Below are 24,366 nucleotides of genomic sequence, written 5' to 3'. Positions count from 1 at the left end.
AAACACACCTCACAGTTATGTGCCAGATATTAATCATCTGCTCACATCCATAACAGTATATTCCTATGTATTACATATAGGACTGAATCTTTAAGCCCTCAATGTATGAATTACAAAAAGAAGGCTCTATGATATTTCTATACACAAAGGTAAGGTATAGGGTCAATATTAACTTCAGATATTTATTTAATCATTATTTATGGGTTACTAAACTCATGGCCTATTACTGCACTCCACCACAAAATTAATTTGCCATTTATTACTTTTAAAATGGACAGTTGCTTAACATTTCTGGTAATTTCTATTCTTAGCACACTAGTTCTTATTTACATAGAATTACAGTGAATTTGCCACAATTATAGATTTGAAAATTATCCAGAATCTTCTAGTTGTAGCTATACACATTGATATGGGAGTAAATACTGTTGCTATAGACTGCCTTGCCTTTTATACTTTTTGCAGGAAGCACTGTTTGAGTGCCTAGAGCAAAAGTGATGTTTCTGTCAGACAACAAAACCTTAGGCCTCCTGGCATCACCCTCTTGATACCCTTGAAGCCTCTGACCTCTGTAGGGGCTTTTCTGGAAGCTCAGGTAAGGGAAAAGGTAGGAGCTGAAAAGCGTTCTTGTAGTCCAATTTATTCCAAGTAAACATGCCTAACAGCATTGCATTCTTAATTAAATATGCTACCCATGAACCAATTACTAGTATCTTACTACTGCCTCATCAAGTTAGACAATTACATATTCTGCTGTTTTTCAAAACAAAATGCCCTTGCCTTGGAATGATAATCTTGCTCCAGCCTGGAATCTGATCCTGCTACATGTTTGTACTTGTTCATTTTCATTTGGCGATTTCTCTCTTCAATATCCAGAGTACCTGTCAATTTCAAAATAAAACCATAATGTGTAATTCCAAACCAGTTTCAGCAGTTTAACCAAGATGAAGAACATTTAAGATTTATTAAAATATAACATAAGAGTTAAATCTGTATTATTTTGTCTGAGACAAATAAGACAACTTCATTGGCAAAAATAAATACACAGAAGTAGGAAAAATACCGTTATGAATGGTTTAATTTCAACCATGTAAGTTATAATGTTTTAATATAAGGTTAGGATTGTACATAAATAGCAAATAGGGGTGAAAATCAATGTCTTTTTACAAAAACAGTGACACATGAAAACCGACGAGTTTGAAATGAGTAACATGTATTATCTACTATTCATCTATATCGTTTTAAAAATCATGTAACAGTAATGTAGGCCTGACTAGCTTAAACTGTAACATGAACTGGTATTTCTGTCATTTTAAATGCATGCTTATTCATCCATTGGACCAGTGATCCAATTTCCTAAGAGAAACAGTGACCATTTAGTTCAGGATCTGATGGCATGACTCCCAGAGGTAACTAGAGCTCTTAACAGAGCTAGACGGTATCTGCAGAATTCCCAAATTAAATTTTTTTTTAAAAAGGTATTATATTCCCCAAATTTCATGAGATATCAAATCTCATGAAACTTGCCAGTTCTCATGTGACTAGTATGAGCTCTGAAGGTAAACTGCTGAAATGCTGGGAAATTTGGTTATTTTTTGAGATTTCATTTTTTTATATAATATACACTTTCATTTTTCATTTTTGGTGTCCAATATCTGAAATGTTTGCCAGTTCCTGATTTGGAACATGGTAGTATATCATGAATGCTACATGAATTATTTGCATATCTTGAAAAATATGTTGACTTTAATTTTTAAGATTTACTTAAAGGACAAATATTACTTTAAGGACAATCCTCTTTCTCTCAACAGAAAATTTATTTGTTTATTTATTTTATTTCTTAATTAAATTTCTCTGCCACCCATCTTGTGCACGACGACTCTGGGCAACTAAAAATTATTTTTTAGGTTTTTTTCCTTTGGCTAAGAAATAATATTTGGGATCAAATCTCAAACAAGAGCAGGTAGAAGCTAAACTTTATATGGCAATGCTAATAAAATATGCCAGCAAAATGAATAGCTATTTTAGCCATATTCAATGAACATATATAGTACTAGTTTAGACTAAAGAGAAAACACTACAGAGTATTTGCTGCTATGACTTCTACTCTGTGGTAACATGGAGCAATGAAACAGCAGCATGATTTGTGAACTGTGGAAACAATATCAAAACTGAGGTCTGTGCAAAGCAAGAGAGAACAAAGAGATGAGGCCATTTTTTCAAAATGACTTAGGAATCTATTTCTAAACCACTAAAAAGATGATTTACCCAGTTCTTGCTCTAGCCCAATTATTACCTTGGCTGCCCTTCTCTTTACCTTTTCTACCTATACAATACGCTTTTTTAGGTATACTATATTCTAAATTTGATCATATTAGATTTGTAAAAAGGCATTACAATATTAGCAATTTTAATTCTTTAATAACCACCAAATTGAACTTTCCTATTTTACAGCAATCATAAATTAAGACATTATTTCATTAAACTCTACCAGAACCTGAAGATTAGCTTTCTTGTGCATCATCACTAATTCAAATTTATCAGAGCTTATAGAACAATCATTTCTAGAGGGGCAACTGAACCAAAACCAACTACAACACTTAGTGCCTTGATTACTAATCCATTTATTATCACATAAACTTTTGACTATTTCAGTGCATCAAGTGATAACTTTCTTAATCTTTAGAGATTAATTATTATTGTTTTATATAAATTAAGTCACTTGATTCCCTCCTCCCCATGCCCCTCAATGCATATCATTAGGAACTTGCTTACACTGAATCATATTTGCCATTTTAAATCGACTCTTACAATCTAGGGACATTATTTTGGCAGAGTTTACTGTATCTTTTTTTTTCAATTACCCTAATTAACTGGTATCATCAGCAAATGGGGACTCTATATGTAACTCCACATATTGTTGTTGGTATCTGTAATATCTAAATGCTGTAAAAATAAATAAAACAAACCAAACCAGAATGAAAATAAATAAATAAAACCTGTGACCTTGTACAAGTGCTGGATTTATTCTCTGTCTCTGCTTCACAAATGTGCCACCATCATCTTTTCAAAATTACAAGGATCCCAATTACACTGTATGGGAACTGCTGGCATATGGGCATGCTTCATGGATTTCTTCAAATATGGGCCGCTGATGTCTCAGTTTCTTAAGACAGTGATTTAATCTTAAAACCAATGACCCACCAGATAGCAGACATCATTTTCATCACATTTCAAAAACATAAAGATAACTGATATTACATTATTACTTATGTCGTTGTAATGATCAAAATAAATAATATTTGACATACTTTGGCATTTCAAAGAATTTCAAAGAAAGAAAAATATTTAATTTTATTTTGATGGGAAGAAGTTTTGAGGTCTGATGTGTTTATACAGGGAAGTCAGCAGATTCCCAAGACACCTACTGATGTTTCTGAGTGAGTAAGTAGAGTGGGGGTCCTTTAGGTGTGATGATTAGAGCCTGCAACTAGCAGTTGCTTTAGAATCCACAGAAATATAGGAAGGCTATCTCAGCCTTCCATCCTTCCGAGGTCGGTAACATGAGTACCCAGCTTGCTGGGGAAGGTGACGACTGGGGAAGGCAATGGCAAACCACCCCGCTGTAGTCTGCCAAGAAAACGTCGTGAAAGCAGCATCCCCCCAAAGGGTCAGACATGACTCGGTGCTTGCACAGGGGACCTTTCACCATCCACATGCTACAAATATAATTTTCCATACACGGCATATAGTCCATGTACACGCTACAAGCTGTAACATCTACAATAGAAATAAGGAAACATTCAATAAATTATTTTTGGCCCCATTCTTGGGTACTGAAATGTAAAAATGAGTGGTGGAAGATAGGGAAGAGGAAATTATAAAAAACAGAAATTATGTATTTAAAAATTGATTTAAATTTACTAAATATTTTTCTTTACCTTGTCAGTCAAAGTAATATTTTTCTTTTATGATTGTATCTACATAATTGACAAAGATTGCTGGCCTTCAGTGCAAAATTATCAGAGGAAAGTGCTAAATATTTCTTCGCTTCTAAAATCATTAACACTGATTACACAAAAAGCAAATACAGAAGATGTCATGTACAACGAGAATACTTTTTCCTTTGACAGATGAATGTAAAGTACACATGATAGTTTATTTTTTGCATAATCTTTACAATACACAAAACACAGAAGACCCAAAAATGTTCTCCATGGCTGAGCAAACAACTCCTTTGTAACAAAGGTTTGCTTTGAGTGCTAAATATTGGCTTGTTAGTAACTTGCTAGGTGAATACTAAGAAAGACAGTACATTGGAAGACTTAACAAAATGCTATGCAAAAAGAGTAGATTACTGGTTAAGTACAACTGCCTAGCCAGCAGTGATACTGCAGTAATTAGTTGGGGAAGCACAGCACAAGCTTGAGTAAAACGCTTTGAATACATATATATATGGGTGTGGCTGTGGAAGAAACAGGATAGGAAGAGTAGTGACATTTTTGAACTTTGGTGTTGGAGAAGAGTCCTGAGAATAGCGTGGACAGCCAAGAAAACAAACAAATGGATCATCAAACAAATCAACCCAAAGTTTTCACTAGAGATACAAATGAGCAGGCCCAAATTATCCTACTTTGGATATATTACATGAAGTCCTAGCTCTCTGTAGAAGGCTCTAACGCTGGGAAAGGTAGCAGGAAAGAGAAGAAGAGCACAACCAGCAGCAGGGTGGATGGACGCAGTTACAGTGGTGGTGAGTGCACTGTCGGAAGACCTGAAAGACCATGTTAGGGACTGTTCATCATAGAAAAAATCTATCTATACAGTCTCTTAAGAGTTGACGCTAACTTGAGGTCATGATATTTCCTTAACTAAACAGAGAAAAAGAATTACCACGGGCAGGCACAAAAAAAAAAAAAAAATGGGAGCGGAAGTGACTTCCAACTTCATGCCAGCTTCCCCATTGACTTTCCTTGTGGGAAGCTGGCAGGGAGTGTTGGAAACCTTCCTTCCTCCCTCCCTCCCTCCCTCCCAGTTCCTTCCTTCCACACCGCTTGCACACACCCCTCACTCCCTCCCTCACCTGGCAGCAGCCAAATACCTGCCTGCTGGCCTTGGAGTTACAACTTCCTGCTGGCTCCAATAGAGTTTAGACTTCCTGGCAGTTTCCCCACTGATTTGTGAAAAGCTGTCAGGGAGTGTTGGAAAGGACGATTATGTGACTGCAGCTGACCACGGCAGCACAGTGGTGCTGAAGCAGCAGCAGCACAGTGGCACTGAAGTGGCCACAACTTTCCCAAATTTCATTCCCCCAGGAGTAATGGATCCCAGCATTCTGTAAGTTAGCCCATTTGAGGTACCTTGGTTCAAAAATTGTTGCCCTATGATGCACTGATTTGCCCAATTGAAGGTTGCAAACAAACAGACATGAGAGTTTTAGTAGTAAATAGCTATAAATGAACCCCTACTATGTTCCAGTAAGGTAGCATCTGACCAGAATCCCATGTGACAGACGGATTTTTGGAGGACATGCTGAATTTATATAGGATGCAAGCAACACTAGAAGAGATGTAAAATATTGGACATCAACATACCTACCCTAATTCAGTGGAAAATCAAATGATGGTTTCATGCTGCTCTATAATTTAAATAAGGGGCTCACCCATCCTGACTAATAAAAAAGTCTCCAGATCAATGGCACATATTCCTGACAGGCTGAGGTAGTTACTTTCTGCATGATACTGCTATAGTGCCAAATTAAGGAAGAGGAATTAATTCAAGTTAAAAAATTATATGGGTCAAAGAAATCCTTTCATGTCCATCAGTTTCTCTATGAATACAAGTATATAATTTTAATTCATTTTATGAGAATGCAAGAATGTAATCAATCCTTAGGAAAATATTAAGGCCCTTTTAAGTCTAAGGCTGATGATCCATATATTAGGACTAATACACTTACAGCTATAAATGAAGAATTTTATTTATTAAGTTTCTATGCTTCCACACTCATTGTGATTTTTGTTTCATTATACGTACATGTCCAATTAATCTAACAAAAAAATGCTGCCTAATAAAGAGATTCACAGCTACTTCTAGTCATTACAACAACTATTGAACACTGGATGAGAAACAACATTGGTATCTAAAAGTATCTATTCAAAGAGATATGTATAAGCTATTGTTAATTATAGATCTCTTTTCAGAAATACACCAACACAAAGTAATACTACCCATTCAAAGGAAAAAAGATGTATTTTTCAAAAAAATCAAATTTTATAGTAACTACAGTAGCTTAAGGGACACGGTGGTGCTGCGGGTTAAACCGCTGAGCTGCTGAGCTTGCCGATCGGAAGGTTGGCGGTTCGAATCCGTGTGATGGGGTGAGCTACCATTGGTAGTCCCAGCTCCTGCCAACCTAGCAGTTCAAAAGCATGCAAATGTGAGTAGATTAATAGGTACCACTTCGGCGGGCAGGTAACGGCGTTCCGTTTAGTCATGCCGGCCACATGACCACGGAAGTGTCTACGGACAAATGCCGGCTCTTCGGCTTTGAAATGGAGATGAGCACCGCCCCCTAGAGTCAGACACGACTGGACTTAATGTCAAGGGAAACCTTTACTTTTACACTTAACAGTAACAGATCAATATGGAGAAGTCAAGCTATAGTGTTTGATTTTTTGGTTGTTAGATTTCTATCCTAACTTTCCTCCAAAACCTCAAGACAGCTTTCATGGAATTTCCTTTCATTTTATCCACAGAGTAAGAACCCTGTGAGGTAGGTTTAGCTAAGAAAAAGTGATCTTCAAAGTGTGAGAGTTAAAGCTAAAGACTGGAAGGAAAGAACCTAAGACCAGGTAGAACTATAATCAAGTCACAGTGTCCAGCTCCACACCAATACAATATAAATCAAATGAGACCAGAAAAAAATGGTAGACTTGAAAATTATGGAGGAGGAGTTTTGCAGGATTTGCAGAATTTGTAATAGTGTTTATTTATTTAAATTATTTACAGGTAGTCCTTGTGTTATGACAGTAAGTGGGACCAGAATTTCCATTGCTAAGCAATACAGTCGTAAAGCACAACGTCACACGAGCACATCACTTAGCAACAGCAATGCCAGCAGTCCCCGTTGGTGTTGTTAATGGAGTCCCATCAGTTGTAAAGGAGGACCCACCCTAATTCAAGCCATTCCTGGCTTTGTCCTTCCCAGCCATGAGCCTCGGTAAGGTAAGGAAAGGAAAGGGACTACCTCCTCTTCAACTCTCCCCCCCACCTTTCTCCCCCCATCTCTGCCCTCATGGCTGCCCTGTACAGTGGCACTCCTCGATGGTAGCACTGGGGCTGAAGTAGAGGCCCAGGGCCTTCAGAAGTCTCAGCCAGCCACTACCACCCATGGGCCTCTACTTCAGCCACAATGTCACTGCTGCCAAAGAGTGCCGCCTCAAAAAATAATCACAGCCAGACATCCCAGCGCCACAGTGCAAAGCCCCAGATGACCCTGCTGCCCTGCGCTCTTCAGGCCCTGCCACACCCAGCTGACCTTCATCGTCTTCCTCCCTCTGCTGACAAGGTATGCCCAGCCTGGCCCTAGAGGCAGCTGCTGGCCGTGCTAGGCCTTCTTCCTGAGGCCACTCACACCATTCTCCAAATAGTATGTGCCATTCTCGTAATGCTTTGGAAGGGTTTTGAGGCCTTCTGGAACCTCGCAAGAAGCCACACGCACTGTTCTCCAAATTGTGTGCGCCGTTTTTTCAATGCTTCAGAAAGCCTTTGGAAAGCTTTTAACATCCAAATGAGTAGAACATTTCAATTTTCAAGAATATACTGTTGTTGACTTAATGATAGCTATGATCAGCCCTAGGAACTTCAATACACCCTATATAACTGTTGAATTAACATTTATCAAGAAATTCACTTATATCATTTGTGGCTTCAACTGAGAACTAAACCCATAATGATAATAAAACTGTCAATCAACTTATTAATAACAGGAAAGTTATCAGCAATATTTTTGATTATTATTTTACATGCATCTAATCTTTAACTATCATTTGTATTTAACATTTCATTTCTCTCCAATTTCATTACTAGTTTATTTATTTTCTTTTGTCCTCAAACACAGCTAACCATAATCCCCTCACCAAAGCATACTCAGTGTGGCTTAAGGATGATCATATATCTCTTAAGTACAATAAAATTGGCTAAAATGTTGAAGAGGGTATGTTGCTCCAATGTTTTCAGTGTGGCTTATATAAAATGGGTATTCCCGCATAACTGTCTGCCATGGTGTACTGGGAGATATGGCTTTTCAGGGATATCACCAATGAGTCTTAGAGTGGGGAAGAAATGTTCACCATTCCCTCATATGTTGGATTCTATTGACTAAATAGGTCTTAAGTTACAATAAACCTAATATTTTATCCAGAATTATCAATTGCTATGGGGCATTCAGCTGTATTTGGTATCATGAAGCAGCAGTATAACTATAGCTGTAGGCCTTAAAATAGTTGCAGGTCTTGGTCTGCTACACTTCAATCTTAAAGCTGCCTCTGGGGGAAGTTAAAGGATTTCACAACATTTTTCATTAGAATTTTCTAATCATTCCCTTCCTGACATTCTCCTGTATCACATTCCTCCTCAGGCTGGTAGCAAATCCATATTGTAAACTGTCTATTCAAGAAGAACAAAAAAGACCATCTATAAAAAGTAAGCCATCAATGGACCAGGCAGAAAAAGCTAGCAGTCTTCAAGATCCTCTGACCCTTTTTAGAGTGATATGGTTCTGGAATGAATGAAAAGTTTATTACAGTCAGAGGACCCAAGAACAAACACAATAGCAAAGAAAGGAAACTATATACATATTCATATTTCATGGAAAACAAATCATTCAGGAAATAGTTTCTTCCTGCATCTAATAATCGCAGCAAAACAATGCCCTAAAAAGGGCAGATTCTTTGTACAAGAGATATACCCTGGAACGTTCCTTACAGGATCTGTGATGGAAAGGCATTTAACTGCACCTTTGCAAAAATGACCTGATAAGTAATGTGACTTAGATCAGTTAAATATGAGGCCATACACCAATTGTTTTGATAACAGATACCTAAACAAACTGTAGAACAGGGTTAGTTAGCTTTACGAATCAAATCCTACAAGTTATATCCCAGAGTCTTTGCCAAATTAATGAAAAAGCTGAAGTAAACAAGAATCTTTATTGTGATCAGTAGGGCGAGGATTTCTATGACATGTCATATTTTTTCTGGAACCTTTATTTGAATTTATAAGTTAGTTAAAACATGTTTTAGAGTAATCTGGTGAGAATTAGATGCTTTTTATTTTTCCTGAAAAGTCATATTTTGACTTTTTAAAGGTGTTATGTCATATTTCTGCTTAATTTTGTAACAAACATCATATTTTGGTCATTGCCCAACCCTCCTGATAAGCCAGCAAGTTCGAGCCAGCAAAGAAAGTGAGAATTTGCCTTTTTTTTTTCTTATTCGTTTCCCAACTCAGGGAGGGGTGTGTGTGTGTGTGTGTGTGTGAGAGAGAGAGAGAGAGAGAGAGAAGTGGGAACAAAGGCTTCTCCCCTGACCAGGCCTGAAAAAAAAGTGAGAATTTGCCTGGTTTTTTTTTCTTATTTGCTCCCCAACTCAGGGGTGTATGTGAGGGAGGGAGGAAAAGGGAAAAGGCTTCTCCCCTGACCAGGCCTGGAAAAAAGATGAGAATTTGCCTGTTTTTCTTTTTCTTATTTGCTCCCAAACTCAAGGCTCTGTGTGTGTGAGAGAGAGAAAGGGGGGGGGGGAGCAACCTTTCTTAAAATGACTTCAGCAAGCAGAGGCTTCTCCCCTGACCAGGCCTGAAAAAAAGAGTGAGAATTTGCCTTTTTTTTTCTTTTTCTCATTTGCTCCCCAACTTGGGTGTGTGTGTGTTCGAGGTGGTAGAGTCATGTGAGAGCTGCAATCTGATTTCAACATGCCTAAAAGTAGATGTTCAGCAAGTGTGAAATTACGGTGATTTGTTCGAGAATTTGGGGAGCAGATTTTCAGTAGCAATGGTGATATTTTGTTTTGTAAATTGTGTGAAGTTACGTTACCAGCCCAAAAGCGTTTTAATATTCAACAACACTGTGACACCACGAAACACAAGTTGTTTAGCAAGATTTACCTTCACTGAGAACAGGCAATGTCTCTTTTTCGAGAGAACAACTTCAACTGCAGGTTCATCAAATACCCTGTCAGAATTTTGTAAGGATCTCTTTACAGTGATGGTTACTTCAAATATTCCATTAAGGAAATTAGGTAGTGGTAGCCTCAGGCACTTTTTGGAGCAGTGGACCAGTCACCTGATTCCAAATGAATCAACTGTAAGGAAAAATTACATCTCTGCCTGCTATGAAGATGTGCTAGAAAGATAAGATCTGCTGTTGACAACAATAAGATATGGGTTTCAATAGATGAAACAAGTGATGTAAATGGAAGATATGTAGCCAGTGTTATTATTGGCAGTCTGAAATGTGACAAGCCTGGTGAAGTATTTCTTCTAACATGTGAAACTCTACAAAAAGTAAACAATTCCACTATTGCTATGCTCTTTGACGATTCTATAAAACTACTCGCGGCTATGTATTATTTCACAAATAATACATAAAATTACATTTTAAAAATGCCCCCCCAAAAAATCTCCCCCCAAAAGTGAAAAAAAAAATCCTACACTAAATTTAAAAAATCAAGAAAAAAGAGCAAAACACCTAAATATTATCTCCTTTTCTAAATATGTGTTTATGTATATAAAAGCCCACTCTAAGATAGATTGACTGATTTCTAAACAATTAGCTGGACACAGACCATATAGTATCGTATTGTCCAGTCTTGCCTGTCAATACAAAGCTAATTCAAAGGTTGAGACCTGACAAATTTCATTACGCCAACATTTAGCTTCAGAGATATAGACATTTTCCATGTGTACATAATAACCTTCTTTGCCACAGTCCAAGGAAGATCTATCCAAAGTTCTTCATACAATAAAATATTTCATATTTGGGGGATTATATTTTATGTTTTAAACAAATATCGACATATTAAGCCCTTAACCTTTTGAAGAATCTGGTTCACCATAGCAATAATATCTAAGTAAAATGGAATCAGCCAGTTTGGTGTAGCATTTAAGATACCAGGCTAGAAACTGGGAGATTGTGAGTTCTAGTCCCACCTTAGGCACAAAGCCAGCTGGATGACCTTGGGCAGGTCATTCTCTCTCAACCCTAGGAAGAAGGCAATGGCAAACCACTCCATAACTTACACACCAAAGTTCCTTCAAATTTATTAACACCTCCAGCATAAAAACAATGAGAATGATATTTAAACATACCCTGAGAGGTCCAACAGATCCTAAAAACACATTTTTGCCAGGTAAGTGTTTAAGTCTTAAGAAACCTACCATTCTTTCAAACCTGAACACATTGACTAGATAGTAAAGGATACTCCAATTAATTACAGGTAGTCCTTGTTTAGCAACCACAATTGGAACTGGCAACTTGGTCGTTAAGTGAAGCAGTTGCCAAGTGAAAAATCATGTGACTGCAACTGGGCTTATGATCTTACTTCAACTTTCCTTTACTTTACATACCTGTGAAGGTCATAAATGCGGGCATTGGTCACAAAGTTACTTTTTCATCAACCAAATTTATTTACAAAATCTTTTTAATTTTTTGGTAATAATGAATTGTTTAGTTTCCATAAAGGCCATTTACAACTTTAAAATCTCTAGTATATCTGAAGATGCAAGGGCATCAGGCCCGAACAAATTATACACTAAATGTTTTAACTGTATGAATTGCCATTCAGCCTTTCTAGGTATGTAATATTCCTTTTGTGGAGTTGCAGACATTTTATTTATTTATTTACTAACTAACTAACTAACTAACTAACTAACTATCCCACCTTTATTATTTTTATGAATAATTCAAGGCGGCGAACATATCTAATACTCCTTCCTCCTCCTATTTTCCCCACAACAACAACCCTGTGAGGTGAGCTGGGCTGAGAGAGAGTGGCTGCCCCAAGGTCACCCAGCCGGCTTTCATGCCTAAGGCAGGACTAGAACTCCCAGTCTCCTGGTTGCTAGCCCATTGCCTTAACCACTAAACCAAACTAGCTCTCCTTTAAATGTACTGTTATCTAATAGCTCATTGAGGGTAATGATCCCATTATGAGCCCACATTTTCCAAAACAAAACAAAAATTACCAGCCATTTTCAAATAATGCTGGAAAGTAACCAATTTCCTACTGTAATTAGTGCCCAGCACTTACAAGATAGCAAGAGTAGTAAATAACAACTAACTCTCAAGCTGAGCCCACAATGGTATGTATTTCCATTCCAATACATGATTGAGGTTAACAAATAAGCCCAATGATATTTGTTTAAAACCACCATCATCATAAAAGAAATATAACTTTAACAAACAATTCTGGTTATTTGTTCCTTCCATAAAAATTTAGCCATTAACTTATCAATCTGTTGAAATATTTAAGTTCAACCAACATATCCAGTGCTCTCAAAATATGTATCCGTCTTGAAGTGAGATTCCTTTTTACAGCATTAATTCTTCCTTGCAATGTCCAAATACACTCCCCTCATTTTCTCTGAGGTCCAATCTATCTCTTGACAGGAGTCTTGCATCTTATTATTAAAGAATTCAAACCACCATTCTTGTTGACATATGTGTAGTCTATTGGTACTTCCTGTATTCTTCTCTCTCTTTCTGGGTCATATTTTTGACAGGAATGAGTGAAGAAAACACCACCTGAGCTTCCAGAGTCTTAGAGCTTCATAGTCCCTGGAGGTGCCTTCAAATCTGTGTCTATGTCCTTTGTCCCACATGAATTAATATAAAGGGATATTTGTCAGTGGGCTTAAAGAGCCTTGGGAGTCTTTCCATGATATCCCAAATATTTGCCCAGGAAAAATAGCATATTTCTCATGTCCAAATAAGATTACTGGTTGAGTCCCTCTCAGTAAGGATTCTCCAATCGCTACCATTTCCTCTTCTTCAGGGCAAAGGCAGGAATCTTTCCCTCTGCAGAGCTTGTAGTCTTCTTCCTTACTCCATGAAGCTGGTCTTCATTCAGGGGTTTGAAAGTTCATCAATAGTGATGCCCTGGAATCTATTCTGCAGCTCTTTTTGACAGGATTTTGCCTTTATGTCACATTCTTCCATCTCTTTGTTCCCTCCAGCTGATTTTCTTTTTTTTTAATGAAGCTTTATTAATTTTTTTCAACAAATAACACAAAAACTACAAGAAATGAAACAAAGTATACTACAAGAAAAAAAGAACTAAAGAGTGTGAAAGTACAAAAAAGACTACTACATACTACATAGTACATACATACTGAATTCCGACTTTCAACAACAAAGATATAGATAAATCAATATCGATCTCTTATTCTACTTCAAACTGGAATAGACATTACTTCTATAAAGCATTTCCATTCTCAATATAACATTTTCTCTAAAACACTATTTTTTCCTCTAAATGGATATATAAAAAAGTATTTTTATAACATAATTACAATTCTACTCCTAACCAAAGCATTTATATAGTTAAACATTATATCTCCACCATTACATATTTAAACAATAACCTTATTAATATCCTTTTACCCAAAATAAATTCACTTTCCCAAAAGCAAAAACATCTGTCTGAACCTTTAAAAGACCATCCTAATAAACACAATTAAACAGTTAACCCACTTCAAAATAAACTAAGGCATTTACATATCTCAATGTTACAGACGTGATGACGCAGCTAGCTCAAAGCCAAAAGGACGGCTAGCGGCCGACGGTGCTGGTGGTGAACGGCGAATCCGATGTTCTAAGGATCAACACACCATTGGAACCTGGAATGTAAGATCTATGAGCCAGGGCAAATTGGATGTGGTTATGGGTGAGATGTCAAGATTAAAGATAGACATTTTGGGCATCAGTGAACTGAATGGGCCACTTCACATCAAATGACCACCAGATCTACTACTGTGGACAAGAGGACCACAGAAGAAATGGAGTAGCCTTCATAATTAATAGTAAAGTGGCTAAAGCAGTGCTTGGATACAATCCAAAAAACGATAGAATGATCTCAATTCGAATTCAGGGCAAGCCATCTAACATCACAGGGATCCAAATATACGCCCCAAACACAAATACTGAAGAAGCTGAAGTAGAGCAGTTCTATGAGGACCTGCAGCACCTACTGGACGACACACCTAAAAGAGATGTTATTTTCATCACAGGAGACTGGAATGCTAAGGTGGGCAGTCAAATGACACCTGGAATTACAGGTAAGTATGGCCTGGGAGAACAAAACGAAGCAGGACATAGGCTGATAGAATTTTGCCAAGACAATTCACTCTGCATAACAAACACTCTCTTCCAACAACCTAAGAGACGGCTTTATACATGGACTTCACCAGATGGACAACACCGAAATCAGATTGACTACATCCTTTGCAGCCAAAGGTGGTGGACATCTGTACAGTCGGTAAAAACAAGACCTGGAGCTGACTGTAGTTCCGATCACGAACTTCTTATTGCACAATTTAGGATCAGACTAAAGAGATTAGGGAAGACCCACAGATCAGCTAGATATGAGCTCACTAATATTCCTAAGGAATATGCAGTGGAGGTGAAGAATAGATTTAAGGGACTGGACTTAGTAGATAGGGTCCCGGAAGAACTCTGGACAGAAGTTCGCACATTGTTCAGGAGGCGGCAACAAAATACATCCCAAAGAAAGAGAAAACCAAGAAGGCAAAATGGCTGTCTGCTGAGACACTAGAAGTAGCCAGAGAAAGAAGGAAAGCAAAAGGCAACAGTGATAGGGGGAGATATGCCCAATTAAATGCAAAATTCCAGAGGTTAGCCAGAAGAGATAAGGAATTATTTTTAAACAAGCAATGGACGGAAGTGGAAGAAGACAATAGAATAGGAAGGACAAGAGACCTCTTCCAGAAAATTAGAAACATTGGAGGTAAATTCCAAGCAAAAATGGGTATGATCAAAAACAAAGATGGCAAGGACCTAACAGAAGAAGAAGAGATCAAGAAAAGGTGGCAAGAATATACAGAAGACCTGTATAGGAAGGATAACAATATCAGGGATAGCTTTGACGGTGTGGTCAGTGAGCTAGAGCCAGACATCCTGAAGAGTGAGGTTGAGTGGCCCTTAAGAAGCATTGCTAATAACAAGGCAGCAGGAGACGATGGCATCCCAGCTGAACTGTTCAAAATCTTGCAAGATAATGATGTCAAGGTAATGCATGCTATATGCCAGCAAATTTGGAAAACACAAGAATGGCCATCAGACTGGAAAAAATCAACTTATATCCCCATACCAAAAAAGGGAAACCCTAAAGAATGTTCAAACTATCGAACAGTGGCACTCATTTCACATGCCAGTAAGGTAATGCTCAAGATCCTGCAAGGTAGACTTCAGCAATTCATGGAGTGAGAATTGCCAGATGTACAAGCTGGGTTTAGAAAAGGCAGAGGAACTAGGGACCAAATTGCCAATATCCGCTGGATAATGGAAAAAGCCAGGGAGTTTCAGAAAAATATCTATTTCTGTTTTATTGACTATTCTAAAGCCTTTGACTGTGTGGACCATAACAAATTGTGGCAAGTTCTTAGTGGTATGGGGATAAAAAGTCATCTTGTCTGCCTCCTGAAGAATCTGTATAACGACCAGGTAGCAACAGTAAGAACAGACCACGGAACAACGGACTGGTTTAAGATTGGGAAAGGAGTATGGCAGGGCTGTATACTCTCACCCTACCTATTCAACTTGTATGCAGAACACATCATGCGACATGCTGGGCTTGAGGAATCCAAGGCTGGAGTTAAAATCACTGGAAGAAACATTAACAATCTCAGATATGCAGATGATACCACTTTGATGGCTGAAAGTGAAGAGGAACTGAGGAGCCTTATGATGAAGGTGAAAGAAGAAAGTGCAAAAGCTGGCTTGCAGCTAAACCTCAAAAAAACCAAGATTATGGCAACCAGCTTGATTGATAACTGGCAAATAGAGGGAGAAAATGTAGAAGCAGTGAAAAACTTTGTATTCCTAGGTGCAAAGATTACTGCAGATGCTGACTGCAGTCAGGAAATCAGAAGACGCTTAATCCTTGGGAGAAGAGCAATGACAAATCTCGATAAAATAGTTAAGAGCAGAGACATCACACCGACAACAAAGGCCTGCATAGTTAAAGCAATGGTGTTCCTCGTAGTAACATATGGCTGCGAGAGCTGGACCATAAGGAAGGCTGAGAGAAGGAAGATAGATGCTTTTGAACTGTGGTGTTGGAGGAAAATTCTGAGAGTGCCTTGGACTGCAAGAAGATCAAACCAGTCCATCCTCCAGGAAATTAAGCCAGACTGCTCACTTGAGGGAACGATATTAAAGGCCAAACTGAAATACTTTGGCCACATAATGAGAAGACAGGACACCCTGGAGAGTGGAGGGCAAAAGGAAGAGGGGCCGACCGAGGGCAAGGTGGATGGATGATATTCTAGAGGTGACGGACTTGTCCCTGGGGGAGCTGGGGGTGTTGACGACTGACAGGAAGCTCTGGCGTGGGCTGGTCCATGAAGTCACGAAGAGTCGGAAGCGACTAAACGAATAAACAACAACAATGTTACACACATGGCTTTCTCCCTGCAATCCTCAACCTGCCTTGTAAAGTCCAACTCATCTTCAAAGACCTTCCATCCCTTGAAGCTTAAATCTTGTCTTCAGTCTCAATATTCCAAGAATGCAGCCATTTCCGTTTCCTTACACTCAAAGCTTTTCCTTCTTCAAAATTAACATTCCAGAGGTGAATCTTTTTCCCTTCACTTTTTCGCTTTGGGACGAGAAGTAGGTTTTTTCTTTGAAACAGGGACATTATTTTCGAAATAACTTTCTAAAAGGTGGTCCAAAGCATGAGTAACCTTGAGGTACAGCTCCTTAAAGATATCTTTAAAATCTTCCATATCCCTCCACAGAATGTTATGGCACCTTCTAGTGCCTCAGGATATTAGACAAAAAGTTGTCTTTCAGAGAGAAAGTGTTAATCAGACATGAAAGTGGGGGTGGAAAAGTGAAGTAAATAAAGCCATTCTCATGGAAACGAAAGCAGATCAAAGCTCAGCTCCACAAATTCAACGAAGTGGGTAATTATTTTATAATCCTTCAAACTTTAAAAAAATAAGAGTAGACAAGCAAAAGTCTTTAAATCCAACGATACAATTTAAAAAGAGAGAAAAATACATTTTTTAAAAAGCCAAATTAACAAATTAATAACTTCCAAAAGTAATGAAAACCACCAGGAGAGGTTCCACATTTCTTTGCTGTGAAGAGCCTCTCCTTAATAATTAAAAAGAAAAAAAAACCTGGCGTTTTAGAAATGGGATGGGCAGCTTTGGAGTCCTTTTGAGGCTTCAGCACAGCTTAGGAAAAGATGGTAACCCGGCCTCCCAGCTGCTAGTTTACCAGTCAATCGTGAAACACTGTTTTGTGGTCTTCTGGCTGTGTCCAGCTGTCCGGAGAACAGATGGGGTGATTCCTGAGGTTCTCCTTAATCTGGAGAACACTTCTGAGCTCTAGGAAGACCTGCCTGAGCCCAAAAAAAGGTCTGTGCTGCCTGGTCTACTGCGGAGATCACAGAGACATGTCTCAAGTCACCAATCCCCCACCGGAAGTCCCCATCCAGTTGATTTTCTCACATCTTCTGAGGGGCCTCTTGGTAGTTTTGATTCTCTCCAAGTGCTTCCTATGTCCAGTTCAAGAATTCTCCATCTTCCCTGATAAGCTAGAGGATGGACAGTTTTGCTTCTAGCCCTGTGCTCTAATGGTATATTCATAGCTCAACAAGGATTAAGAAAAGAGTTGGGAAAATATTGACAGACACCCACACATTCATCAGTTGTCTGGGAAATGAATAGACAATCCGTGGGTTCAAAGTAGAGGTATTAGGAAGAAACTGAGAAGTCTCCACCCTAATGAGGTAAAAAAGATAAAGCACATTCTAACATGAAAGTAATCCAACTGTTTCAATTTCTGTAATCTAATCTCCTTCTCTTTAAAAAAAAAATTGTTAAGGCTCAGTGACAATTTTGCTTTCTGTAAAGTTAGTGCCAAGAATCTGACAAGCCCCTTCACCTCCTTTTCTAGGAAGGCAATTAATGTGAACTGGTAGCATGTATAGTTCTTGTTGTCTTCACTGTTGCAATCACAAGGCTTGTTTCTCTATTTCCATATTCCTCTGACGAACAAAAAGCGAAGTGTCTCCCCTTGATTTCCCCTGCCAAAATTCTCATAGCTCTTCCTGTTTACTCATTCAATATTCTTTGTTTCTCTAGTTTTATTAAATTAGATCAAATGACATTGTTGCGTTGGAAAGAAAATATAATAGCTAAACACACTTCCTTCCTGAGATTGCAGTGTGATGTATGCCATCCTAGCTTGTTAGATGAACAAACCAATGCAGAGTATTGAATCAGTCAGTGCAGAGATGGCTATTATATTCCCAGGAAAATCAAGAAGCATATTTTATTATAAAATCATTTTTTCTTAATGATCTATAAAATCAGAAAGATCTTGTAGTAAGGACTACAAGTACTATGGCAAAACAGTCACTACAAAATAACATTGCAGTATTAAGGTAGAAGTAAAACATAACTTTGAAATAAAATTATTTCTGAAATGAAACTATTATAAAATGTATAAAAGTGGCTATGTCTGAGACCTACTGAAAATTACTTAATATTTATTTGTTTATCCATTCAATTTATATGGCCCCCATCTATCCAATGAAACTCAGGACAGATTAATACGCTGGATTCATGCTGTGAACCATCAGTTAATAACAACATCAAGCAGAAAGTCAACTCCATAAAGAATTATCAAACATATAAATAATAAGATAATATTAGATTGTACTCAACAGGCTGATTTATTTTAGTCAAGTAAATAGTTAGAAACTGAATAAAAATTGACACCAATTCACACTAAAGTATAAAGATGTGAATGTTAATAATTGTCATTTTGGCAGTATACAGTACATGTAGTGAAATTGTAGAAGATACAATATAGGAGCACTTTGGAGGTAGTGGATGCTTTCTGAGAGACTAACTGCATACAGAAGATGTCACTTGGCAATGTCCTGGGTGACAGAAAGTCTCAACTATCAACAAATGCTTGTGCTTTTCATTGAGCAGTCCATGTGTTTCAGTGAGCAGAATTGTCACCAATATCTCTATAACCTAATTGTCAAGTTCTTCTCCACATCCAAGTTACTATTTAAGGTACTAATGAGCACTTACAACCACTCTTACTTTTCTACATTTTGTAATGAAAACCTAAGAAATAACTAAGCTTCTTTGAATCTTTAACCATTCATACATTCACATCAGCTTCTAGTTGCTTACACACATTTCAAACACTGTTCCCTTTCAGGGAATAACAGAAAAGCGTGAGTTGTGAGCGAAAGAAATCAAAATTTTTAAAAGAATTAAAAATCTAATTCTTTTAGAATCTTAAATTCTAATCTAATTTATACCAGCTATTCACTAAGCATACATTTCTCTGCTTGTGAACCACCCATACTCAAATTCATATATTGTCTGCACAAAAAAGTACATGTACATTCACATCCCTAACCAATATGCCTCTAACATCACCATAAGCATTTTAACATATTTATCCATAAATATATTAACCACAGAGATATCATACAACCTTCTCTTGCTCCCTTCTCAGTATTGAACACTAAGCTTCTATTTATTCCTAAACATTAGAATTCTGACAAACACCTTCCCCAGCATGCTTAACAAATGAATCCCTCTGCAGTTTATATTTCCCTTTGAATTACTGTATGTAATAAAAATAATAATAGCATTCTTCCATTAAACAGGAATGAATTTGCACAAGTTAAGCAAATTCAGTATTTACTCCAGAAGCACACCACTGCTGTATTTTTGCATTTATCCAGATATACCATCCATACAAGCAGCCTTAATATTTTTCACCATATTACAGCATTTATAACTTTTCATTTATTCTTTTCTCGGACAGTAACATCTATAGCATTCCTTTCAATTGCACCCATCAACATGTCATTATCATTCCCATACAAATCTCTAAAATACACCTTCCAGAATTCTCTCACTTCAGCTTCATTCCAATTATTTTACCACTTTTACTCTTAAATTTATTCATACTGCAGGAGGCTTCTTGGTTATGCCTTTTCACCCACTTTCAAAATATTTTTATTTCAACTTTTTCTCTGCCTCTTTTTATCTTTGCCATTCCTTGGTCTCTTTGACTTCATGCTTTGCAATTACCTTCTATACACATTATATCTTTCATCATTTTTCATCAACTATTTTCTTTATGCATTTTTCTTCATCTATAGCATTTTCACTTTATTATTTCACCAACAATCATTTTTATACTTCCCATTAGCATAACTCCAGATGCTTCTGTGTCATCCTGTAACATTCTTTCAAACAATTCCCATATCCTCTTTCCTTCATGTTCACTTTCCATTTGTTCTGCTGAAAAATTAATTTATCTTTTAATTTTTTTTCATATAGGACTTGTCATTTCTTCTCCCATCATTGTTCTACTTTAGTTTCCTTCACTTCTTTCCTTTTCCTTTCCTTCCATAGCCATTCCTAAGATGTATTCTTAATGTTATGAAAAATTAGTCTGCCCCACTTTCAGAATCTTTCATCACCTCTGTAACTTTCATTAATTCTATCTTCCATCATAAACAATCAAGTCAATCATGCTTTTCACTTCCTTTTCCATGTGTACACAGAACGGACTGAAGCCACTCAACTCCAATGGACTCTTTAATCCACCCTATGGACGCATGTACAGAGCTTATGCACATATGTTTGTGCTACCCCTCTACATTCTGCTGAACCAAGAAGTAAAGAATTATGCAGTGGCCTCTTGTGAATTCACCTCCTCCAAAGCCCATTTCCTCATATTTGATAATATGGTTTTGGACTTCCCAATCTTTCATCATACTCTAAGAATGTTAAGAAGAAATATTGCAAGCTAACAGTATGGGTTCTGTTGGTTTGTCTTTTTGATTATTAGGAAAACAATATTCTATTTCCACCCTCTGCGGAAAAAGCCAGCTTTACCCTGAATAAATAATTTTGGCATTTTAATACGAACTGATTTAACCTGTACGAATATAAGAACCAAAACACAAGTATCCTTTGGCTTTTGCGCTTCTGGAAATATTGCAGTGCAATTTTCTGATAAAAAAGAATATAAAAATGAATATATCACTGAAATGTATACATAAAATGTATACATCAGAGAAAATACAAGACACAGTATGTACAAGATACAGATTAAGGAAAAATGTTTCCAGAATGTATTTGCATATAAGATCTATATGAATTTTCATCAGTTTTAATGGAGAACATTTGTGAATGAAACAGAACAAATATACTTCAAAAAGGCAAGCATTGTAGAAATTGAAACAGAAAGATTTATCTATCCCTACTTGTAGCAATACTGGACAGGGGGTTGGCTTTCTGATCCAGTAAATAATTATACTGCCAATGTGGTTGCAGAACATTTTAACTTATGTACAAATTACTCTCTAGTTAGTAATACGAGCAGAAATTGCAGTACAACTTGTTCTAATTTTGCCTTAGACAAAATTTTAAGATAAAGCAATATATGTGAAACAAAACCTCCTATATTTAATTTAGGATTAACTCTGAACTTATGGTTTATAGCTTAACACTTTGGGAGTGTTCACATGGCATGAGTGATCCATACAGCTGGTCCCCAGTTAACAGATTCACTACCACATACTGTATTATACCAATACATCACTGGCAACCCAGTCAATTGTGGAACAATAATTATTTATTTATTTATTTATATTTCAAATTTCGCCACTGCTCATCTCCCTCAAAATTATGTTAGGCCTCTCAGCCACTGCAAAAGAAGCAAGGAGGCTATCGTTTCCTAGTTTGTTTATCAGGGCCAAATAAACAAATCTACAAAGGAACTGGTGATACCACAGAAAAATAAACAAATCCACAATGGTATTGATGCTACATCAGATACAATCACGTCACCCACCCTAATCCCTCTCTCTTTTCACAGTATCTGTGATACATCTTAAAAACATAAGGTTTCACTTGAATTGATGTTAATTTCTTGGCAACAATATCAAAGAGGTTTGGTATTAACTTCTGGATTTTTTTTCAATTCTCAGTTTATTCTACAGCCTTGGGATTTCCTATTGGTCTGACACATATCTATCCACCAGGTCTGACTTTGCTTAACTTTTTGAAATCACCTAAGGTATGTTCTACCATCTGCTATAATGTGGTATAGGAGGGGATACTAAAAGGCAGGGACAGAGTTCCTAAAGAATCCTTATATTCATAGGACCTCTCTAGGACTAAATGTCTCTATCTTAGAAGGGAGGAAAGTGGAATAAACCCCAGTGTTTCAATGACACAGGTCTCATGGAATACTTTACCCTTTAAAAAGTCAGTTATCAGCATAAGTTGTCTATGCTGTTTGTGCTGTAAATTATGCTAACCCCATTCACCCCATGTCCTAGTTAGACTCTGTTATAGCCAGGTCCATCCATGCTAATAGCATATTGATCTATGTTAACAATGTTGGAAAAACTTTCATCAAGCATGCCAGACGGTAAAGGGAGGTCTTCCCTTTCATTATCAGGAAGAAAAAAACAGAAAAAAATATATATAGGAGGGAGGGAGGTTCTGGGGAGGAGACAGTTTGAGTGATGCTGGATTTCCTCATGAGGTTGGAAGGAGAAAATGCAGCCTGTCACACTAATTTAGAGAAGGTTTAAAATAATACAACTTTTTTATGTTTGGTGGATCTACTTTTTAAAAACCTATTATTGAACCAGTTTTTTATTTTTTATAAAACCTTTTTGTAAAGCAAAAGGCAACTGTATATAAACAATATAAATGTTTATATTGTTAATGACATGAAGCAATGCTCAATGCTTATTATCCTATTTTATTCTTACTGACATTCCTTTCTCCTTTAGTTATATTAGAAAAGGCAAAGATAAGTATACTGATCTAGAGTATGAGGATTCAATTTAAAATGTAAGGCCGTGTCTTAAAATATTCACTAGCATTGTACAGATCTTACAATCAGAACAATACATTTGAATTGCTGACATCGTCTTAATTCTCTATCACTGTAATGCAACAATAAATCTACAGTAATAATGCTAACCTATTAAATACCCAGGAATTTTAATCCATGGAAGGCTACTAATATAAATTTATAGTGTGAAGTATAATGTTTTGATGTTTGGTATAACTAGTAACCAATCCCCCCCCCCCAAATTGTATGTTCTAATGTACTATTGACAAAATTAGGAAGGGAGGGAAGGAGGGAGGGAGGGAGGGAGGAAAGCTTAAGGGTATAAGTATAAATGAAAGATGAGAGATGTGTTGACAAAAATCACCAGACAAATTAAAAACAAAATAGAACAGTAGAAGAGACAGACCTGGGTTTCTTCTCCATGCTGAGTCCACTTCTTCTGTTACCACATCGTGCAATGGACAGACAGAGACACAAAGAAGATGGACGTGAGTGGATGTACTCAGAAGGTAAAAACTGACACTGAGGGAAAGGGCCACAATTGTTTGAGAAAGAAACCTGTAGTGCATAGTCAGTCAATGGGAAAAAGAAAAGACAGCAAATACTAAAAGGAGTAATTTATCCATTTGAACAAGAAAGGATCAGAAAAGGATCAGAAAAACAAGTTAGTGATCTTGAAAAAAATGTTTCATCTATCTAACTAATGTAGCTAGAAAAAACAAGACACATTTTCTACAAAATTTAGTTTAGGTCAAGAATATTCAGCTTAAACATTTTGAGATAAAGTTAAACAGGAATCCTAAAATGCTGCTGTGTTCATCTTATTACTCTAAAGTTTCTAAATAAGTTTTTATGTAAGACAAACAAAAACAATCCTTTCTAGAATGGCCCACTACAATGAAATGAAAATCTGTAAATAAATGCATAAATGAGATTGCAACATAAGGTATATTAAAAGTAACAGTTCGGTTTGTTTGACCTGAATTGATTTTACACTGATAGAGTATTCATGGTATCCAACTTGACATTTCTTTCAGAACATTATATTACCCCATTCATGTATTTCATATCTCATTTAATGATCAAGTAATTAACAGAAACCAAGTTTAAGCAGAGTAACTATCAGAAACATTACATTAAAATTTATCCTTCAAACCCATGCACTTAAAAAGCAATGTTGTTTCTCTGGGAACATTTTCAGT

The 24,366-nt window shown here is 37.0% G+C and overlaps 1 protein-coding gene across 1 annotated transcript in view; it reads right to left on the bottom strand.

The window, feature by feature from the left end:
- Nucleotides 1-24,366, bottom strand: part of RIMS2 (regulating synaptic membrane exocytosis 2) — a 209,326-nt gene that overhangs the window by 60,381 nt on the left and 124,579 nt on the right. The window contains exon 18 of the mRNA XM_063299583.1: nucleotides 778-878. Within this exon, the coding sequence (XP_063155653.1) occupies nucleotides 778-878 (101 nt within the window). The remainder of the gene's footprint in view (nucleotides 1-777; nucleotides 879-24,366) is intronic.

The sequence above is a fragment of the Candoia aspera genome, chromosome 3, assembly GCF_035149785.1.
Source record: "Candoia aspera isolate rCanAsp1 chromosome 3, rCanAsp1.hap2, whole genome shotgun sequence".
Taxonomy (NCBI): domain Eukaryota; kingdom Metazoa; phylum Chordata; class Lepidosauria; order Squamata; family Boidae; genus Candoia; species Candoia aspera.
The sequence above is the reverse complement of the archived record's forward strand: the minus strand, read 5'-3'. Positions and strand labels throughout refer to the sequence as shown.